Consider the following 20478-nt stretch of genomic DNA (forward strand, 5'->3'; position numbering starts at 1 on the left):
ATCCTGGGAAGGTTCTTGCTGTCATATGTATGACCTTAGCCAAGGTGACCGGATTGGACTGAGGGTGCTGATGGAGGAGGAGGAGGTACTCTGTAGCAGAAATCCAGCCTGACACGTGCAGACACGTCTCCCTGGTAATAGAAGTAGGACTCGTGATGATCAGTGGGAAGCAGCGATCGTTCTTCAGCCTGCTGATCAGGGTCCAGTCCTTCCCGCTGTGCAGGTGGCTGACAGCTATCATCACTGCCTCCCAGCATCAGGCAGCATCCCTCGTCATGTGACCAGGGCTCCAAGGCCAAGGTACAGAATTTCCGGAAATGACATCACGTCATCGAGTCGCATGATGTGGCAGAATTAAAAAGGAAGGAAGAAAAAAAAAAGAATCCCGAACGCCAAACTCAACACCTTAACTAGATCCAAGTCACTGACTCGTTTGCCTGTAACAAGCCGCCGCAACCGAGCCGCTATTGAGCAGCCGCAAGCACAACGTAGACCGCAGAGCGGGCTAATCTAAGCCGGGAAGAACGTGGTATCCATCCGCCGGGCGTTGGTACTCAGGTCAGGCGGGATCCGTCCGCGGTGAGGGGGCGGGGCGCAGAGTGAGGGTGAAGCTGTCGTTCCGGATTGCAGAGGCAGCGCTCCCGTTTCCGCCATTGCGGTTCCTGCCCGAGAGAGACAGCTAGGAGCAGCCGAAGGACGAGCTCTCTCTCCCTGACAGGCGGCCCAGCCAGGACATCGCTTTCATCGGCCCTCACAGCGAACCAGGAAGCCGGACACAGGCAGCAGCGGGAGGAAGAGACACACCACAGAGGAAGGAGCAGAGCTAGGAACCGCCATGGCTCAGATATTACCCATCCGCTTCCAGGAGCACCTACAGGTACAGCCGACAAGGCCTGAGCGGGGAGGGGGGCACCTCCAGCCATGCCAGGCCACCTCTACACTGCTAGGCCGGCACTAGGAATTCCCTCCGGCCTTGTAGCCGGGTCACCCTGACTAGAGGGCGGGCGGCCCTCACAGGATACCACGGATCACCTTGATGGGATCCAGGCCTGGGGGCCCTGATGAGGTCATAGAGAGAAGGCGGAAGGAAGGAGTGGACCTGGGCAGGGAGAGCTCCGGCAGGTGTATGCAGGGAGTGTCACTGTCATTGTGTAATTTGGGTGTAGTGACGAATGAATGAGTGTGTGTCTTGTTATAGGAAAGGGCAAAGATCTCCTCTACCTATATCACTGCACATACACACTGTCAGCCTCAGGGCTTGGCCGTCATTAGATCTTCTGGCCAGTGCTGCTCCAATTTCATTCATCGCTGCTGGCTAAAGCAAGCCAATGTTGTATTCTTAATTTAGCATTGCAATCAGAGGGCAGTCATGTAGCCCCAGTTATACCGCTCACTGAACAAGCCAGGGGCTCTATAGCAGTCAAGACGTTGTGGTTTATTGTATGTTCGCTTTGGGTAGTGCCAATCAATGACCCGCCAGCTGCCTCATCCTTCTTCCTCGCCCTGTAGGAGCCTTTTTATGTTGATATATGTAATGGAACTCTCTTTTGTTATACCAATTATTTGCACGAGTAACGGTACTCGTGCAAATGCTCCCGTGCTTGTATTGGGCCAGGCATCCTCAGTATAGCAGATGGGCCTGGCAGCCTCACAGGTTCTGGGGCAGTTATAATCACCGCTCCCCCCTGTATAGCCTTTCAATAAAGCAGCTGCCTCTCCTCCTCTCACTTCCATGGCTGTAGGATGCTTTTTTGAAAGGCTATGCAGGGGGATTGGTGCTGGTAACTGCAGCCCGCACCGATCTCCCCTGACTGTCCCCGTGTGTTCCTTCAGCTCCCTGGGTCCTCCCTGTTTCCTGCTCTGATCCCCCGATCCCTTCCCAGATAGAAGAGGAAGGAGCCGGTAAATCTGTCACTTACCGGCTCCTTCCTTTTCCAGATGAACAGGGTCAGTGATCCTTGACTCTGTCCATTCATAGCTGAACATCATATTCTGTGTCTACAATTCTTCAGTTTATGGATGGAGTGGAGCCTCTGTCTCCTGTCCATTCATCTTCAATGCAGCAGGGGCTGGCACAGAAAGTGACTGGAGAATCTCCGTCCTCTGTCCCTTTTCCTGTCTCCAAGGGGAGACATCAGGGGTCTGTTTAGACCCCTGATCTTTTACCAAAGCCCCCCTCAACAGGGCTGATAAAAAAAAAAAAAAAAAAAAAAAAAAAATAAAGGTTAAAGTTTGGGGGGGGGGGGGACTGACACTATTACAGGTACTTATATAGCGCTGATAATTCACAGTGTATTACATGTATAATGTACACTTATGCTAGTCTGTGCCATCATGGAGCTTATAGTCTAAAGCCTGGTAAACATTACTAGTTTTGTTTTATTTGAACAGAAAAATGCTGACAACTGAGGAGGAGCCGTTGTACTAACAACGCAATGTTGGTACAGCGATCTCCATGCTGTGCTATTGTGTTCTGACAAGGGGACGGCCCCTGCCAGAACTCTCCGGTCAGTGCTCTCAGCCACTGGCTGCAAGTGCTAATCGGAAGCCAATCGGCAAACCTTTTTTGGTCATGCCCCTTTGCCAGAACCCAGCCGCCGTACACACGCGTCGCCCCAGCCGCTCTCTATTGAGGCAGTAGCTACTGCCTGATATTCCACTTGTGTGTACTAAGCCTAAAGGTAAGCATAAACATGTCATACTTGCCTCCACTGTGCGGTTTTGCAGAGTGGCCCCGATCGTCCTCTTCTGGCTGGTAGCTCCTCCCCACAACGTATGTCCATGTTGGAGAAGCACTCTTTTAGGTGGACACCCATGCAGGTGTGCTCCTGAGTCCTGCTTCTGTGTGTATTCACACAGAAAGTGTGACTCGGCCCTGACACCCTTGTCATTGGATTTGATTGACAGGAGTGGGAGCCATTGGCTGCGCTGCTATCAATCTAGCCAATCAAGAGGCAAGACAATGGGCAGAGGTGAAGAGCGCCTCTCTGCCGAGGGAACGAATGGGCTCAGGTGAGTAAAATTGGGGGGCTGGACAGTGTCACATTTTTTCACCTTTTAATGCATAGGATGCAATAAGGTGAAAAACACAAGGTTTACAACCCCTTTAAGGTCCCTAACTCTCATTCATACATACATATACTAGGGCTAATTTGGACAGAAGCCAGTTAAGCTACCAGTATGTTTTTTGGAGTGTGGGAGGAAACTGGGAAAGGCAGGCAGGCGCAGGGAGAGCATGCAGACTTTATTCAGGTAGTGCCATGGTTGGGATTCAAACCAGCGACCTTAGTGGTGCTAGGTAGAAGTGCTAACCATTTAGTCACGTTGTTGCACTTCATGAAGTGGGAGGCCCATTAATTTCAAAGGGCTGTCCTATGTGCAGCAAAAAGCTTTCAACTTTTTTTTTTAGTTTGTCTTTAACTGCGCTTTTTGCCATCCTCAAACATATGCCATGCACATTTTGGGTGCTGCATTCAGGGTGCCATTAACAATGAATGGCACAACAAGCAGTTCATTGCATTTTGTGAATGCATGCAAAATTGCTTGTTTTGTCTGCATTCATGGACTACTATACTTTAAATGGGCTCCAATTGTTTCCCAATACTGTTACGTTTAAAGCATGCTGTGAAAAAGGGCTGTCATGGTTGCTTTTGCACTCAAACTGTCAAGCCATCCAATGGTTGATGTCATAACTGATCACACGTGTGGCACCATGGTAACTGTAGATCAGATGCTAGAATGGCAGCTTCCTTGGCTGAAAAGAATAGGAGGGTTAAGTTCCTCTTTTAGAGCTGTGTTCAAATATGCTTCAGTGAAAGGGTTATTACTTTGTGTTTGACAGGTCTTGATTTGTAGGTCAGACTTTACTTTGAATATGATGTATAATTTGTATAAATTCAAATTGTATAATTTGAATATGATGTTATTTATAAAATATTTTTCTGCTAAGATTGAAAATAAAGAAGTAAACCAAGGATGTTAACTACATACTGAGGGTTTGTTTGTCATCCTGTTCATGCTGTAGTGCATGTTCCATTGCTGATATTTTGATTGCCTGTAATCGCCTAAGCTTTTCAAGAGAACCTTGTATTTTCACTCTCAATTTTCTATTGTAACATTTTCAAAGTGCAGGCTATGTCAGAAGAGATCATGTAAAGCAGTAGTCATCAACCCTGTTCTCAGGGCCCACTAACAGGCCAGGTTTTATGTATTACCTTTTGGGGAGATGCAGACTAGAATACTGCAATCACTGAGCAGAAAATGATATCACCTGTGATGTATTTCAGTTATCTTGCAAACCTGGCCTGTTAGTGGGCCCTGAGGACAGGGTTGATGACAAGTGGTGTAAAGAACAACATGCTATTGGGTGCAAAAGTTATTGCCATAGGTGACGAAAGACCATACATAAGTACAATGAACATGCATCCAAATTCCAATAACAAATTTAATAACAGGGAGGTGGTCCATATGTCACACCAGAAATCTAACAATATGCGGACCATAAGAATCTTTGAATCCAACTGTAATAGCAAATGATTGAGAGGGAGTAAAGAAGAGAAATTTAAAACAAGATTTTAATAGATGGAAAGTTTAAAAAATGACTGAAGGTCTGGTTTAAATGTGTGAAACCGGCCTTTAAAGCCCCACCAGACTGGTCACTAATTACTTTCTAGGTGTATGTAAACAAGAGGAGAGGAAATTCTTTGCTCGTTTTCTGCAGAAAAGCTTGTCCCTTGCCAGCATGCAGTATAGAAGAACCCTTGCTGTCTGTGTGGAAACAGGGGTATCTTTTCAAAGAGGGCTGCCCTGCTTCTTGCTGAGCCAGAGCGCTCTAATCGGTGTGTAAAATGAGGAGTGTGGGGCTAGTGGTGAACCTCTGCGGAGAGACCACTGTATCCACACAGAGCAGGGGCCCACCTTTGCAGCATGCTGGCAGGGCAGGGGCTTTCCTACTTGGGCTATATTGCATTATACAATAGATCAATGGTCAGCTCTGGTACCACATCCAAAATGACATAAATTATTTAGAGAGTAAAAACGCACCTTAACCCCTTCAGATCCATGCTATAGCCGAATGATGGCTACAGTGCAGACCTACTTTAATGGGAGGCCATCAATAGACGTCCTCCCCTTTGCATGCTCCCCGTGTGCCCCCTGTGATCACAGATTGGAATAAAAGGTCGATCCCGACCCCTTACCGTGTGATCAGCTGTCGGCCAATGACAGCTAATCACGTGATGGAAACAGAAGATCGGTAATAGTGTGGTGGGTTTTTTTTCTCTCTCATGCTAACAGGGTGAGGAGAAAAAAAAAAAGCCGATCACCGGCTTCTGTGCAAGGGACTTCGGTCCTGAAGAGGAAGAGGTGAAGCTGCCTCATCTGTGCCCACAAGTACCACCTGCCATTGCCCACAGTGCCACGAATTGGTGCCCAACAGTGCCAGTAATCAGTGCCACTTATGCCCACCAGTGGTGCCAATCGGTGTCACCAGTGTGATCAGTGCCCATCACTGCCACCCTTCAGTGTCACCTATCAATGTCCTTCAGTGCTGCCCACCAGTATCACCTCATCAGTGCAGCCTCATCGGCATACGTCAATGAAGGAGAAAAATTACCGGTTTGCAAAATTTATTAACAAAATATAAAACTTTTATTTTTATTTTTTTATTCTGTCTTTAAAAAAAACAAAAAAAAAACAAAAATGTAATAAAACCCCCCCCCCCCCCCCAGAGGTGATTAAATGCCACCAAAACACAGCTCTATTTGTGTTAAGAAAAGGATAAAAATGTAGTTTAGGTACAGTGTTGTTGTATGACTGCAATTGTCGCTCAAAGAGTGACTGCGTTAAAAGCTGAAAATTGGTCTGGGCAGGAGGGGGGTTTAGGTGCCTAGTAAGCAAGTGGTTAATAGTACAGGTGAAGTGTGTGTCTTGCTTTTTTTTCTTTTGAGTGAAACGTTTTCAGTGGAATTTTTTTCCCTTTTTTAAAACAAAAAATGCACTCTACTTGAGGCGACTGTAGCTGTATTAGTGCCGTTGCAATTTGAACAATTGAATTCTGTCCGGTATACTTTTATTTGCATCAACATTCAAAATTTCAGGACAAGCTTTCCAGGTGTACCCCCTTCTTCAAGGTCCATTCAGTACTGCTTGGAGCTTGAAGGGGGGCTACACCCCAAAATATTGTCCTGAAATTTTGAAGTGGAAGTAAACCCTGATGGATTTACTTCCTTTGTCTACCTGCAAAGGTAAAGCTTGTTATGTGTCACTTACCTGACACAGGAGCCAGCAATGTCACCGCTGTCCCCTGTAGTCTGGAGCATCCATCTTCCAGGTATCGCTGCTCCGGCCACTCAGTGCTGAAGCAGTGATGACATCACTCCCGCGCATGTCCCGGGAGCTGCCACTAACGGCATATCGCCGCTAGCAGCGGCATGCGCCATGGACAGCTGTCTTTTGATTCCCTGCAAAGGTAAAGCATAATGGACTACTATGTATCACATAGTAGTCCATTATGTGTCACTTACCTGACACGGGAGCCAGTGAAGTCACCGCTGTCCCTTGTAGTCCGGAGCCTCCGTCTTCTTGGTGGGTCTCGCTGCCCTGCCGCTGTCATTCGTCGAAGCCGCGATTACGTCACTCCTGCACATGCGCACGGGTGCCACCACTCACGGCATGTCGCCGTTAACTGCGGCGCGCTCAGTACACCTGTGCGCTGCAGACAGCAGTGCCTGTCTTTCGGCAAATATCGTTGTTGGTACCTACATACCGTGTAGGTTTAGGAGATATTTCTTGGACCTACAAGTAAGCCTTAATCTAGGCTTACCTGTAGGTCAAATTGGTTTGTAAGGGTTTACAACCACTTTAATAATCCCACAGCAGATGTAGGCTTTGCCTGAGGTCTGACCACACTCCTTTATGGTAGAGCTCTAGGTACCTCTGTGCTGCAGACCTGGTGCAATATTTGCTTGTGTAGTGAAACAATTTCACCTTTTTGTATTAGAAAATAGACTGTATAACACTGAAGCACGTTTTTACACAAACTGTAGTGTGGATGTAGACTTCTTCTGTCTGCAGTGCTACTAGAGATGCTTTATTTAGTTTGTTGTTTTGCAAACATTTGGTTACTAATGTTTGGTTGTTTTTGATGGATGCTTTAGAACAAAGGCATCTAATGACCTCCCATGCCCTTTGGACTTAGTGGTGTGATCTCTGCACTCAGGTTCCCAAGTATGCAGACCTGCTCTGGCAGCAGGCATCCCATATCCTGCATGGATTTGAATTTTTGTCTTCAAACCTGTAAATGCATGGTGCTGATTATGTGCAACCCCAGTAGCAAGATGGCCACTCGCATGTAACCGCTCATTCAGCAGTCACATGTGTACTCGTATGTGATCACTGCGGGAGCAATTGCGTGCGAATGGCTACGCTTAGGCCGCATGTACACTGCTGCTGGTAAACAGATCTTCACAGGCAATTGGATGCTGAATGTCCGTTGCTGAACTCCTCCAATATTATCTTGTGTGTACATGTACACAGGTTTGTCTAATGTCGTTTTTTAGGCAGTTGCGTTTATAAGGCTTATCTTTGAAGGGAAAAAAAAAATGAGTTCAGACGCCGACGTTTCCGACGCCAAATGCAGTAACCCGCATTTAGCCATATTTCATTGACAGGCGATTTTTCATTTTATTTTTTTTTCTCCCCCCAAACACTTCTAAACGCAAACATGCCATGTAAATGTGTCAAAAATGGATGTTTTAAATGTGGGTTACTATATGTCAAGTTAAATCGTCAGCAGAGGTTGTAAAAGCGTCCAATGTACTGTATTAAGCCTTAGATGCAGAAGCTGACAGCATCCCTTTGCTTTCAGTGGGGCTGCCTCCCACACCTACTCGCCGGGATCCCCCTCTGGGGTTCTCAGGAACATTGCAGTAGACACGGGACTGGAGCAGAGCCAGGAACAGTGACAAGGATGTCTTGCTACTAGGGTTAATTGGGGATAGAAGAAGCCAGGTTAAAAACCCAACCACCCTCCATGTATGGGTAAAATATTACTTTGTTTTGCATTTAGATTTCTTCGACTGGCAATCGTTTGGCTTATCTTGTGGTACGCTTGTGTTTGCATGCTTTGGACCTTTGCATATAGTGTTAGGATAAGATAACTGACTGTAAGATACAGTATAACTGAAAGGGGAATAAGCAATACGCTGCATATGCATGTGGCAGTTTATAAAGAGACATTGGCACAGATGTCATTCATTTGTTTTGATGTGAGAAATGCTCTCTGTTTGCATAGAATACAATAGGGCATATCTATATAAAGACGTGAAACATGCATTGCAGGTAAAACTTCCTAGTGGGTGTGGGTGGTTGTTGTGTTTTTTTTTTTTTTTTTTTTTTTTTTTTTTTTTTTTTTTTATGACTGTGATAGATTAACCACCAATGATTGAATGGCACTGCTTTATAAATATGCTCCTAAGTCTATATTAGAAATCGCACCCTTTCAGTAACATTTAACACTATTGTATGTGAATTTTGCAGTTGTGATTAAGGCCTAGTTCACATGGGGCACCATAAAGCCTATGCACTTGATGGGCTGTGTTAACCCACACGTGGATTCATGGTTGTCCATTATTGTCAATTGGTACATAGTGGCTGCATAGACACACTGCCTGCATTTGGGTTGGGGCTGTGCACCTGCACAGATGTTAAATGAAAAGCAGCGTCTGTGTCTGTGCACCTGCTGTGTCCCATCTGACATGAATGGGACTTCCTGTGCATCCTTATGTGGGTAAACACGGCCCTCCACAGGTGTACAGTTTAGTAAATCACGTGTTATCGAGGCTTAGGAAATATCACCTCTGTTTACAGAAAGATCTGTCATAGGAAAGGTTGCTGCTACTGAAGTTTCTTCAATATATTAACGTTCACTGTGGTTAGATTATGATAATTTGGCCATAGACAGTGATATAATCGCATGTAAAATCTGGCAGGCTGGTTGTACACAGGTTTTGATCGATCAACTTTGGTACAGTCGGCCTGCCCATACATGGTTACAATCTCAGCTGGTTTCTGCTGAACCGGCCGAGATTCTAACCATCCATGGCCAGCTTTTAGACTTTTTTTCAGCCTGGCACCACTGCTGATCTTTACTAGGGCTGCAACTAACTATTTATTCTTAAAAATTAATAACCAACTATATTGTTGGGGAGAAAAATCTCCAATCCACTCTGAGACTAACAGACAGAAGAGATAAAAAAATAAAAAAAAATTGTTCCCAAGGGCCTATAGGCAGCTAGAAAAAAATGGACTGAATAAAATATATATAAAAAAAAAAAGGTCTTTATTGCATACAGATGTATGAAAAAGACACAAATTAGAAACTGAGCTCTGGTATGCATGATATCCAAACATGAGATGTCAATGTTGCAAATGGCAAAAAAGAGTTTAACACTAAATGCTATTGCTCAGAGAAGGGACTCTTCTCTGAGCAGTGTTCTCAGTGTTGCTGTATCGATTAGGGCTAACTAATCACAATGATTGCCTGGAAACATTGATTCTGACCAGTCTTCTGGCTGCGTGCCGTAATAATTGTTTGAAAATAAATGCTGGTAGTAAAAGATCTTGTGATATTTGGTCCCAATGAATAAAGTTGAATGGGCTGATGAGGATATGGTATTTGTCATATCAGAAATGCCTGTCTTGCTGTTCTTTGCACCCCTCTGAAGATACTAGCCTACATAATTGTTACTGAGCCAATTAAAAACATAACTTTTTTTTTTATTTTTATTTTTTCTTCTTTGGCCAAGTAACTGACGTTGCACACAATCATGCACAGCTGCACCAGATTTTGCATTCCATTTTTGGTAAATCAACCTCATTGTGTAAACCTTTAAAGCGTAGGTAAACCTTAATAATGAACTTCACTTATTTGCTTCCTTTTGGTCTTCTAAATATTCCATTGGGTGCATTTGGTTAAAGCTGGTTGATTTGTGGCAAAAAAAAAAAAGGTTTGTCATTAATTCATAATCCTGTGTCCTCAGTACACTTATGTACACATCTTACAGGAAATGAACTCTGTGAGCACTTCAAAAATGCATGCTGAATGAGTCAACAGCACTAGATAGGTGCATTGCAATTTACTTTAATGAACGTATCGACTTGCGGCAAACCCTGGAGAACAGGACATGCCTAGAAATTGATAGAACGTGAAGTACTGATAACACATAGGTAATGTCTTGTCCACCTTCCATTGTTTTTAATATCCTAGTGCATTGGCAAGGCGTTCAGCAGCGCTAAAAACACAGCTAAAATGCTTGCTTGTGCCATGTGAAAGATGCCTAAGAGCCCAGTTCACTTCTGGCATATCAACAGATAACTATCTGTTCTTGCAGATTCTCATAAAGATAAAACACAGGGAAATATGCATGTATTACGGAATTTCCTCTTCTTAATTTTGCCTTGACCTATGCTTTAGGGCACTTTCACACTGAGTTTTTTTTAAGCGCTTTTGCTTTAAAAAGGCACCTGAAAAGCTAAAAAAAAAATGCTTTACTTTAAAAATCAATGAATGTTGTTCACACTCGAGTGGTGTGCTTCCGGTGCAGTGAAAAATCCTGCTTGCAGCATCTTTGGAGCATGTTTGGGGCACTAAACAAACAACAAAAACACACCTTCCCATTGAAAGCAATGGAAAATGCTTGCAAAACATGCCTATGATGCGCATGTCCTTTTAAAAACCTTGCTGTGGATCAGTGTGAAAGTGCCCTAAGACTCCTTTCACACGAGGTGGTTTTCAAGAATTTTAGCGCTAGAAATAGCCTCTAAACAGCGCCTGAAAATCGCCTCCCATTAATTTCATTGTGACGTTTTACACTGGGGTGGTGTGCCTGCGGGACGTTAGAATTCCTGCAGGCAGCATCTTTTGGGGCAGCTTGAAATGGAGCCAAAGATGCACAGCGCTTCTGTGCAGTGTGCTCTGCCGCCGCAACGGAGATATGTGAACCAGCTCCATAGGGAGTCGGTGTTGTGTCAGATAGTGTCCACACTGTTCTGCACTTACGCAGTATGGAGGACAAGGAGACTCCCGCGAAGATGAACGGCGCCTGCGCACTGAGTCCAGGTTCAAGCCCCACCAAGTGGACATGGCGTTAGAATAAAAATTGCTGAGCAAAGGAAGCCTGCGAGGGGCCCTCTTACGAAGTGCTACCTTATGTCCACTTGCATGGTGGGGCTTGAACCTGAACTTGAGGCAGAAGATACTACCAAGTGCGCAGGCGCCACTCATCTTCGGACACTTTCGGAGTCTCCTTGTCCTCCATACTGCGCAAGGTCTGCGCCTGCGCAGTACGGGGTTGACACTCTCCGATGGGGGGGAGGTTTTTGGCAGAACACCGGTCATATCCTCCTGCTACGCAAATTGAATGTGGAGAAACCCTCATCTAATTCACATAGCTGTGAACCTGGCCTAAATTAAAACAAATGCAGAATAGTTTTGGTTTTAATACTGCTTTAAAAATTGTACCAAAAACGTATTCTCTCACAAAAACAAAAAAAAGTGTTTCTCCAACGTGTAAGCTTAAAAACAAAAAAAAAACAAAATTAATCATTGTTCCTGCACAGCTAGGTAATGGATACATTGTCTTTTGGTTCAGATGCTTTTATTGAATTATTAACTACCCTCTTCAGATGACATCTGGTATTGATTGCCAGGTTTCATTAGTAAGAATAGCCATTCTAGTAAAATGGCGTGGATTCCAGTACTGTTCCAGAATTCAGCAGCCAGTCTGTAGGGGCAACACAACGCAAATAATTTCAGACTCTTTAAGCAAGAAACTAAGATCCACGTTTTTGTATTGGGGCTAGTTTACACTTGCTTCAAAACAAGGCTTTAGACAGGCTTTGTTAAAGCTCTCTGAACGCTAGTCAAAGCTCCTGTCACTAAATGGTTAGCTTACAGTCCTGTTTACACCTTGCTTTGCTTCAAAAATTATACCCCATGTCGCTTAAGTGGTGCTTCAAAGCGTCCAAAGAAATCCTATGGCAAAGCTCGCTTGTAGTACCTGCAGCTTTTGAGAGGCTTTGGTTCAGCTTTAACTTCGCTTTGTTTTGGAGAAATTGCGATATGAGACATGCATACCTACATACATACATACATACATACATACATACATGACATCTGCCAATATTTAAAAAAGCTTCGAAAGAGCCTCACCAATGCATCAAAGCTTCGTCGACGCATCAAAAACACATAATAAAAGCATGTTGAACTAGTAGGTGCTTAATGTGTGTGTAGAAGCCGAAGCAAGTGTAAATGAGCCCTAAGTGTATTGCCAAGCTTTATGTCTGTTTTGTAAATATGTGTACTTTAGATATTTGTGAGATCATGCAAAACTAATGAAAGATTATTAGCTGTTTTTCCTAGGAAGATTCTTTAGGGGAACTGAATTGTAGAGGGAAACTTCTGTAGAAATTTAACATTGTAATGCTATATGCATTGTACAGGCTTTAATCTGTATAAACTCTAATATATCTTTGTAAACAGTCTATGAACTGCACAACCGACCAGAAAAGAAATGAATCCTATACCAGTCCAATGGTGATAACAAAAAAACGTATTAAATATGAAAAAAGCCAAAAATTGAAAAAAATTGTGAGAAAATAGTCAATAAAAAAAATCTCAATCCATTTATCGGTTCAAATGTTGTTTTTATCCCAAATCTTGAAAAACACCTTTCCTTGATATTTTAATACATGTGGGTCCTTACCGGAGCCGGTGGACCACCTCAAAAGCAGAGTCTGCAACGTGTATAGAGATAACCTCTCCAGGGGTGGACAGATCCTCCGTGTACATACTTTTCCTCCACGGCAACCTGGGAACTCACTTGTGAATCGTCCCTATCCTCCAATGGCTCCGGATACCCGCGAAGTCTGGCGATGATCTCCGATCGTAACCGAACAACGTCCGCCGTCACTGGCGTTGCGGGGGAAGATGGAGAGATAACCCGGCCAATCCCTGCCGTAGTATTGTGTCTCTTCTGTTAGGTGGAGAAATCGCTGGGACACCGGGAGACTTTGCAGCCTATCAATCTGCCGAGTGAAAGGGAGGTGGAGGCAAGCGGACTCAAATAGTGACTGTACCGTTAAAAAAAAAAAAAAATAAATAAAAAAGGCAATTTATTAAAATAGAAAGAAGAAGAACTGCGCTAGCCACAAGATACCCAATGTGATTAGGGTATATGAAAGTATCAGACCCACACTGTGGGTCTTAGTATCTAGTGTGTTAATATTGTGAATTCCCCAAACTCAATATATGTGTATCAAACTCTGTGCATAAACCCCTAAACCATAAAAATAAGAATATAAAGAATATATATTTGCTATTAAGCATAAATGACCTATCGAAAAAATACTAAATCTGTGTTCAGAGACACTCTGTATAATATCCATACAGTCATATATCAAAAAATTGAAAAATTAGAATAAAAAATAAACATAAACATAAAAAATAAATGTCCATATAGTGAATGACCACCAGTGAAACAAAAATTTCAAATGAGGTACGGCAATAAAGAAAAGTTCCAAACGACTGAATTGCAAATGCACGGGTTGAAAATCTTCTCCAAAGACGTGGTGTGCTTATCCCATCACCGAAATAAATGAATCAGCTCCTTACCAGATCCAGACGACCCCCCGTTACAGAGGGTCACCACAAGCAGTAGTAATCAAAAGGGTGTCCGGATAGCGCCTCCTCCTCAGATGGTCACGAATCTTCCACACGATGGGGTTATGGCTGTTACTCACTCCCAACACGACGTGGTGTCACATAAGGGAAAACATAGGCTCCAAATAGTGTAAAACCAAATGACTTTAATTCTTAAAAAGCGAACGTAAACACTTACATAAAAGACTTTAAAAGCAGGTTCAAAACAAAGACGTGCACCGGCCGGATACACGCCAACGCAAAGACCAACCCGACCAGGAAGGACGGGTTGGTCTTTGCGTTGGCGTGTATCCGGCCGGTGCACGTCTTTGTTTTGAACCTGCTTTTAAAGTCTTTTATGTAAGTGTTTACGTTCGCTTTTTAAGAATTAAAGTCATTTGGTTTTACACTATTTGGAGCCTATGTTTTCCCTTATGTGACACCACGTCGTGTTGGGAGTGAGTAACAGCCATAACCCCATCGTGTGGAAGATTCGTGACCATCTGAGGAGGAGGCGCTATCCGGACACCCTTTTGATTACTACTGCTTGTGGTGACCCTCTGTAACGGGGGGTCGTCTGGATCTGGTAAGGAGCTGATTCATTTATTTCGGTGATGGGATAAGCACACCACGTCTTTGGAGAAGATTTTCAACCCGTGCATTTGCAATTCAGTCGTTTGGAACTTTTCTTTATTGCCGTACCTCATTTGAAATTTTTGTTTCACTGGTGGTCATTCACTATATGGACATTTATTTTTTATGTTTATGTTTATTTTTTATTCTAATTTTTCAATTTTTTGATATATGACTGTATGGATATTATACAGAGTGTCTCTGAACACAGATTTAGTATTTTTTCGATAGGTCATTTATGCTTAATAGCAAATATATATTCTTTATATTCTTATTTTTATGGTTTAGGGGTTTATGCACAGAGTTTGATACACATATATTGAGTTTGGGGAATTCACAATATTAACACACTAGATACTAAGACCCACAGTGTGGGTCTGATACTTTCATATACCCTAATCACATTGGGTATCTTGTGGCTAGCGCAGTTCTTCTTCTTTCTATTTTTGTTTGATATATCTTTGGTATATATTTGAATTGCAGCTTCCGTTCAACACTATTTGCTTCTTTTTCCCGTAGCGCAGTTTTTCCCCTCTTTTTCCAATTTATTAAAATAAATATAAAAAATGGGACGGGCGGTATGAACCACTCTGGCCACAATACAGAAAGTTTATCGCACAAAAATAATTATAATTAAAAAAAAAACGGTTAAATACAAGCATAAACACCCGTGCATACAGATCATAAGAACGTGATGGGATCAACATGTATTGCCCGACATGTTTCGCAATACCTTATGTCCTCCAGGCTGGTTACTGGCCCGAGCAACCAGCCGGCACGTCCACTAGCTGGCCAAAGGTCTCGGATCTAGTAATCCGGAAGCGATGTCATGACAAAGTATTCAAAAACGCCAATCTTTACGTTTTTTTTGAATACTTTGAAGTGCAGAGGAGGGGTTTGGGGTCTTGTAGACCCCAGATTGCTCCATAAAGAGTACCTGTTACATGCCTATTACTTTCACAAGGGATGTTTTACATTCCTTGTGACGGCAATAACAGTAATAACAAAAATTTAAAATGACAGTGTAAAACATTTTTTAAATGTACAAAATATCGGCAGCAGAGGTGGCCAAAATATTTGTATTGAAAAAAAGGATATTGGGCGATCCCTACAATGGACCAGTGTGCAGACATGCATCGAATTTAAAGGAATAAATTTATCTTTTCTTGCACCAAAGGTGCCAATAATGGCCGACAATAAATCCATAGTCATTTCTCAACTGTATGCCATATGGATTAAACACTTAAGAGTGATCCTGGAAATAGAATTAATACCACCATATGAGCAAGTATTGTTACCATCATACTAATCTTGTTTGAAGTAAATTATTAAAAATCACATAACTGTCACCACAGACAGTATTTCAGAGCCATGCAGGTCCCTTTTATGAGGGTCATGCTTTCTTGATAAAGACACCCTGTATGGTCCTGAAATGTTGGCTTTGGGCGCTTGTTGCAGAATCGCGCTACAATCCATTTAACATGGCTTCCTATGGGTCATATTCACATCTGTGTATTTTATGGAAAGAGCCAGTGAGTTTTCTGGCTTTTGGTTCCATAGACTTCAATGGATCAAAACTGGGCATTGAAAAATGCACCTGGAATATGCAACCTGCTTAGGTGTGAACCAGGCCTTAGTTGTGGTGACAATTTATGTTGAGTTTTTATTTTTTATTTTTTTATTCAAGGTTTTTTTGTTCTTTTTCTTCAAGATTTCTTGTTCTGGTGAGCAACTTATGCTGCAACACAAATGTAATCAGGTGCCATAGAACTAAAAGGGTTTTTCTACACTTTTGCCTGCAATAAAAAGCAGATTTTTTTTGTAGAAAAAAGTCATTGCTCCTGGACTGATTCTTTCATTGGGCACTTTACTTTTGTTCTAATTTTGATTTGGTTTTGCTCTCCAGAACTTGGTCATTTTTAGAGTTGCAGTAGACCCCATGTAATTATTCAGTACTGCGTTTCAAATTGTTTTTCCGACTCTTTACAAGGTGAATCATTTTCTTTAGACTTTATTGTGATAAAATATTGGACATTTTAATGCAGCACAAATGCGTACTGTAGCTACTGCTGTATTAGTCCTTTTTTAAATCCCAGTTTAAAAATAGCAAGTATGGCTGGGTACTAACATTGCTGTGCTGAAGTAATCTCCTGTGTTTACTGCCTGTAAGCAGTCATCTGTGTTTAGCAAAGTGCAGACATCTTTGTCTTTACAGTCATAACAGCTCTGCTTGTAGGAAATGGTTTTACGGGACAGTATATATATATATATATATATATATATATATATATATATATATATATATATATATATATATATATATATATATATATATTTCAAATATAGTTTATAAGCCCAATTTCCACATGGGATTGTTTTTTTCCTCTACACAGCATTATTGCTGCTGCAATATTCCATTTGAAATGGTGTCACTTTACAGAGACACTGTCCTTGGAGTTGAGGGACAAATTCCTGCTGGTATAAGGCTCTTTATAGTGATGGGCTACTGGACTATATGGGGCTTGACTACAAGCTTCAGCACTGCCTGGAAGAGTCAAAGCCATTGGTGCACAGACAGCCTGGTATTTGCGAGTGTCGGAAAGTCTTGAAAGTATGGGAGCCTGCACATCATACCCGCAGCAGTTTTCTCCCCATTCTCCTCTTGCAGAATTTCATTGTAATTGTGCCTATAAAGATGTTAAGGCAACCATGTAAAAAAATCCAGGCAATTTTATATCAAGCATTCAGTGGTTGGTAATGCCCTCTGATAATTGGACCTCCAAAACAATCAGTAGTTCCAAAGGCACAGATAGATGATGTTGAATGCAAAGTTGAACTTTTCCTGTAAAACTCATCAATTTTTAATTTTGTAGTATATGGGCTCTCCTATCGCTATGGAGGCAGTTGAGGTGTCATGCTACATGACTTTTTACAGGAAAAGTTGAGATTTGCATATCGTATATCCTTAGTAGTCATGTTGAAAAGTCTGTAACCTGATAGAACTTGAGTATTCTCAAAATATTTAAACAGGCAAACATTCAAAATTTTTTATTTTTTTGTAACGGTCTGCAGAAAAATGTGATATCTTAATTACACATAAAGTTGATTTGGTGTATTCATTCTCATAATCTAAATGAATGAAATTGCAGATTTGTCAGGTAGAATAAACACACCCCTATATTAACCAAGATTTCAAATCCATGAAATGAGGCTCTGGTGTTCCAGATTAGGTGCCAATAATTAGAACCTCCCGGTGAAATCTGTTTTGTTTTAACTTCAGACACTTTAATTCTGGTCTTTTTTGCAATCGACATGTGTGGTGTCACGCCAATATCAGTAGCGCCCTCCAATGCCCTCAAAGTTGTGGATGCCTATGAGTCTGGCAAGAGATTAAGCCTGGGTTCATGCTTATGCGAATTGGATGCGGGTTTGTTCGCATGTCAGGAGACACTGACCAGCTCTCGCACCTCTGGGGTGGTAACGGTCCGTATTGGAATTCAGGCAAAACTTACAGTTAAATCTTGCAAGTTACAGTGCATGCATCTATAATCAGAAATGGGATTGCACCAATTTAACCTGTGTGAAATCGTGACCAGAAAAAGCTTTTGCTGTCTAAAAAAAAGAGCATTAGAGCAAGACTATAGTTAGCCATTCAACATCTAGGTAAAGATCAGGCCTTCTGGAACAATTTGCTGTGGACTGATGAATCAAAGATAGCGGTTTGGCCATAGTAGCCGCAACCATAACTGGTGCAAACTGAAGAAAACTTTTCAGGAGAAGAATCTCATTAGAACTGTGAAGTGTGGAGGAAGAAATTTTATGCTTTGTGCTGCTGAAGGGCCTGGGCAGTTTGCAGTCATCGAGTCAGCTATGAATTCTAAGTTGTATAAAGTGTGCTTCATGAGACTGTGAAGACCTCTGTCTGGAAGCTGAACTTAAAATGGATCTTTTAACACGATAATGGTTGAAACTAGCAAATCCACCAAGGAATGGCTCCAAAATAATATGAGGGATTATGGATTTCACCTAGTAGGACTGATTTGAATCCTAATAACAGATTGTGGGGGAATTTGAAATATACAGCTCATACAAGGAAACCCTCCTACACCCGATGGAATTTTGCATGAGAAAGTAGTTAAATACTGTTGATGTCAGAAACTGGTGAGCAGTTCTACAAAACGCAATCCAGAACTAAATTCTGTCATGTGGACAATACAGGCTTCTAATGCCAAGGGTGTATGTATTATTATATCCACAATATACATTACATCTATTGATATTTTTGTTTGAATAAATTGAAAAGGATATATCCCTTGATTTTTGTTCAAGAATATCACCCTCATCTGCAGGTACTGTTTGAATAAATAATTTCCTTTTGGGTTTCCAGTTTAACATGGCTGAATCTGTGTCCATAATGTATTAGGCTTTTTTCCCCCCCTTTTATTTTTACCTGGTGACCTGGCCAGTAACACACTTCTGTCTTGGTGTTTCCACACGGCAACGGGCACAGCTTTGAACAGCAGCATTGTCAATCAGGGGGACTATTAGATCACCAGACTTCGATAAATTGACTAACAAATTAAAGCTCCACTCCAGCTAAAACTTTTAAAGGCGCTAAAGCAATGTTTTATTTCCTTTTGGGATAATGTTTTTGCTTAAAGCGGTAGTAAACCCAGTTTCAACACAGCATTTCCAGCACGCCGGGAATGTAACTTTCACATTGGTTGTGCTCTCAACCAAACTTTCAAACCATCCAATGGCTGGTTTCATAACTGATCACATGCGCAGGATTATGGCAGTTGAAGAATCTTTAGAGGCCAAGATGGCAGCTTCCTTGACTGAAAACGATAGAAGGGTTTACTTTCATTTTAAAGGCTTAGTTCACCTTTTCCAGAAAGTGGCTTGTGCTGTCAAGGGGCCCCTGGTAGATATTAAACTGTGCAGCTTTGTGAAATGATCATTCATTTTATTTTACCTGTAGGCCATTTGGGTCCCCTCGGAAGTCTGGCTAAAAAAATCTTAGCTAGCAACCCCAATGTCCTGCCTTGTTCCCAGGATGTGAAACTTCCCTCCTGCAATGCTGCCAGTGAGCTTTCAAAGACTTTGATGTCATAGCAACAATTTAGGACATTGGGGGTTGCTTACTGGGGTGTTTTTTTTTTTTTTTTTTTTTTTTTTTTTTTTTTTTTGCAAGTTTTCAGATGGGACACACATGGCCCACAGAAAAAACAATAGAATTGATACTTTTAAAAAAGCTGCATGTTTTTTTTTTTTTAAGTATTTACTGGGGCCCCTGGACTGTATAGGTTATTTTCTGTAAAGATGATTTTGGCTTTTAAAATGGCCATACACTAGTAACATTTAATTTGACATTTGTTTAATTTTTTTTTTTTTATAGTTAGTGGTGTCAAAATGTTAGTTTTCCTTTGTAGTGAGAAGATAAAGAAGAATTTTTGAACACACTTCAAACTTCTAGTGACCCTTCCTCTTCTAGTGTCCCCCACTGGTACTCTGCGTCATTGCAGGCTGCTTGCATTGGGGGCAGATGTGCGGGCTCGCTTTTGAGCCGTGCTGTGTGTCCTCCTGCGCTCTACTTACAGAATTTGACAGCAATGGCTCCCACTGCTGCCCAATCCTCCTCTGGGTAGAGAAAGACGAGAGAAGAAATGAAGATGTGCACCATGCTGGATCAATACAGGACTCTGGTAAGTGTTTAAGGGGCAAGGGAAGAGGGGCACAGCGAGTGGCAAACATTTGTTACCGAAATGCATACAGTAAAAACTTTTTTTTAGCTTTAAAGTCACTTTAATATATCTAGTAAACACTCAAGCAAACTATAACAAATGATTACAGTGACGTAAATGGCCAAATATTACTGTGTCTGTATATATAACAAAGGACCTATTTCCATAAAATCAAAACAAAATGTAACTATTTGTCCATCAATTGTTGTCATAAGCAAACTTAACTTATGCATCACTGTCCTTTTTAATAATCTTCCACATGTGGAAGGGAAGGTAATTTCACCCCAAAAATGTGGCCACCTTGTATCAAATTCTCTCACTTTTATTTTTTATATAAACAAGATCACGTAAAACGCTTGAGACTCAGATGGATCATCTATGGTTAAATCACTCCTAATCCTC

General features: G+C 42.0%; 1 protein-coding gene across 2 annotated transcripts in view; it reads left to right on the plus strand.

Annotated features, from left to right (window-relative positions):
* The first annotated feature begins 364 nt into the window (after positions 1-364).
* CLTC (clathrin heavy chain) overlaps positions 365-20478 on the plus strand; it is a 106603-nt gene continuing 86489 nt past the window's right edge. The window contains exon 1 of one of the 2 annotated variants that reach the window (XM_077482108.1): positions 365-877. In XM_077482108.1, the coding sequence (XP_077338234.1) occupies positions 836-877 (42 nt within the window). In that variant the 5' untranslated portion in view covers positions 365-835. The remainder of the gene's footprint in view (positions 878-20478) is intronic. The other variant, XM_077482109.1, reaches the window with a different exon arrangement.

Source organism: Lithobates pipiens, unplaced genomic scaffold (assembly GCF_037356315.1).
Source record: "Lithobates pipiens isolate NorthernLeopardFrog02 unplaced genomic scaffold, aLitPip1_a1.2 Scaffold_16, whole genome shotgun sequence".
NCBI lineage: Eukaryota > Metazoa > Chordata > Amphibia > Anura > Ranidae > Lithobates > Lithobates pipiens.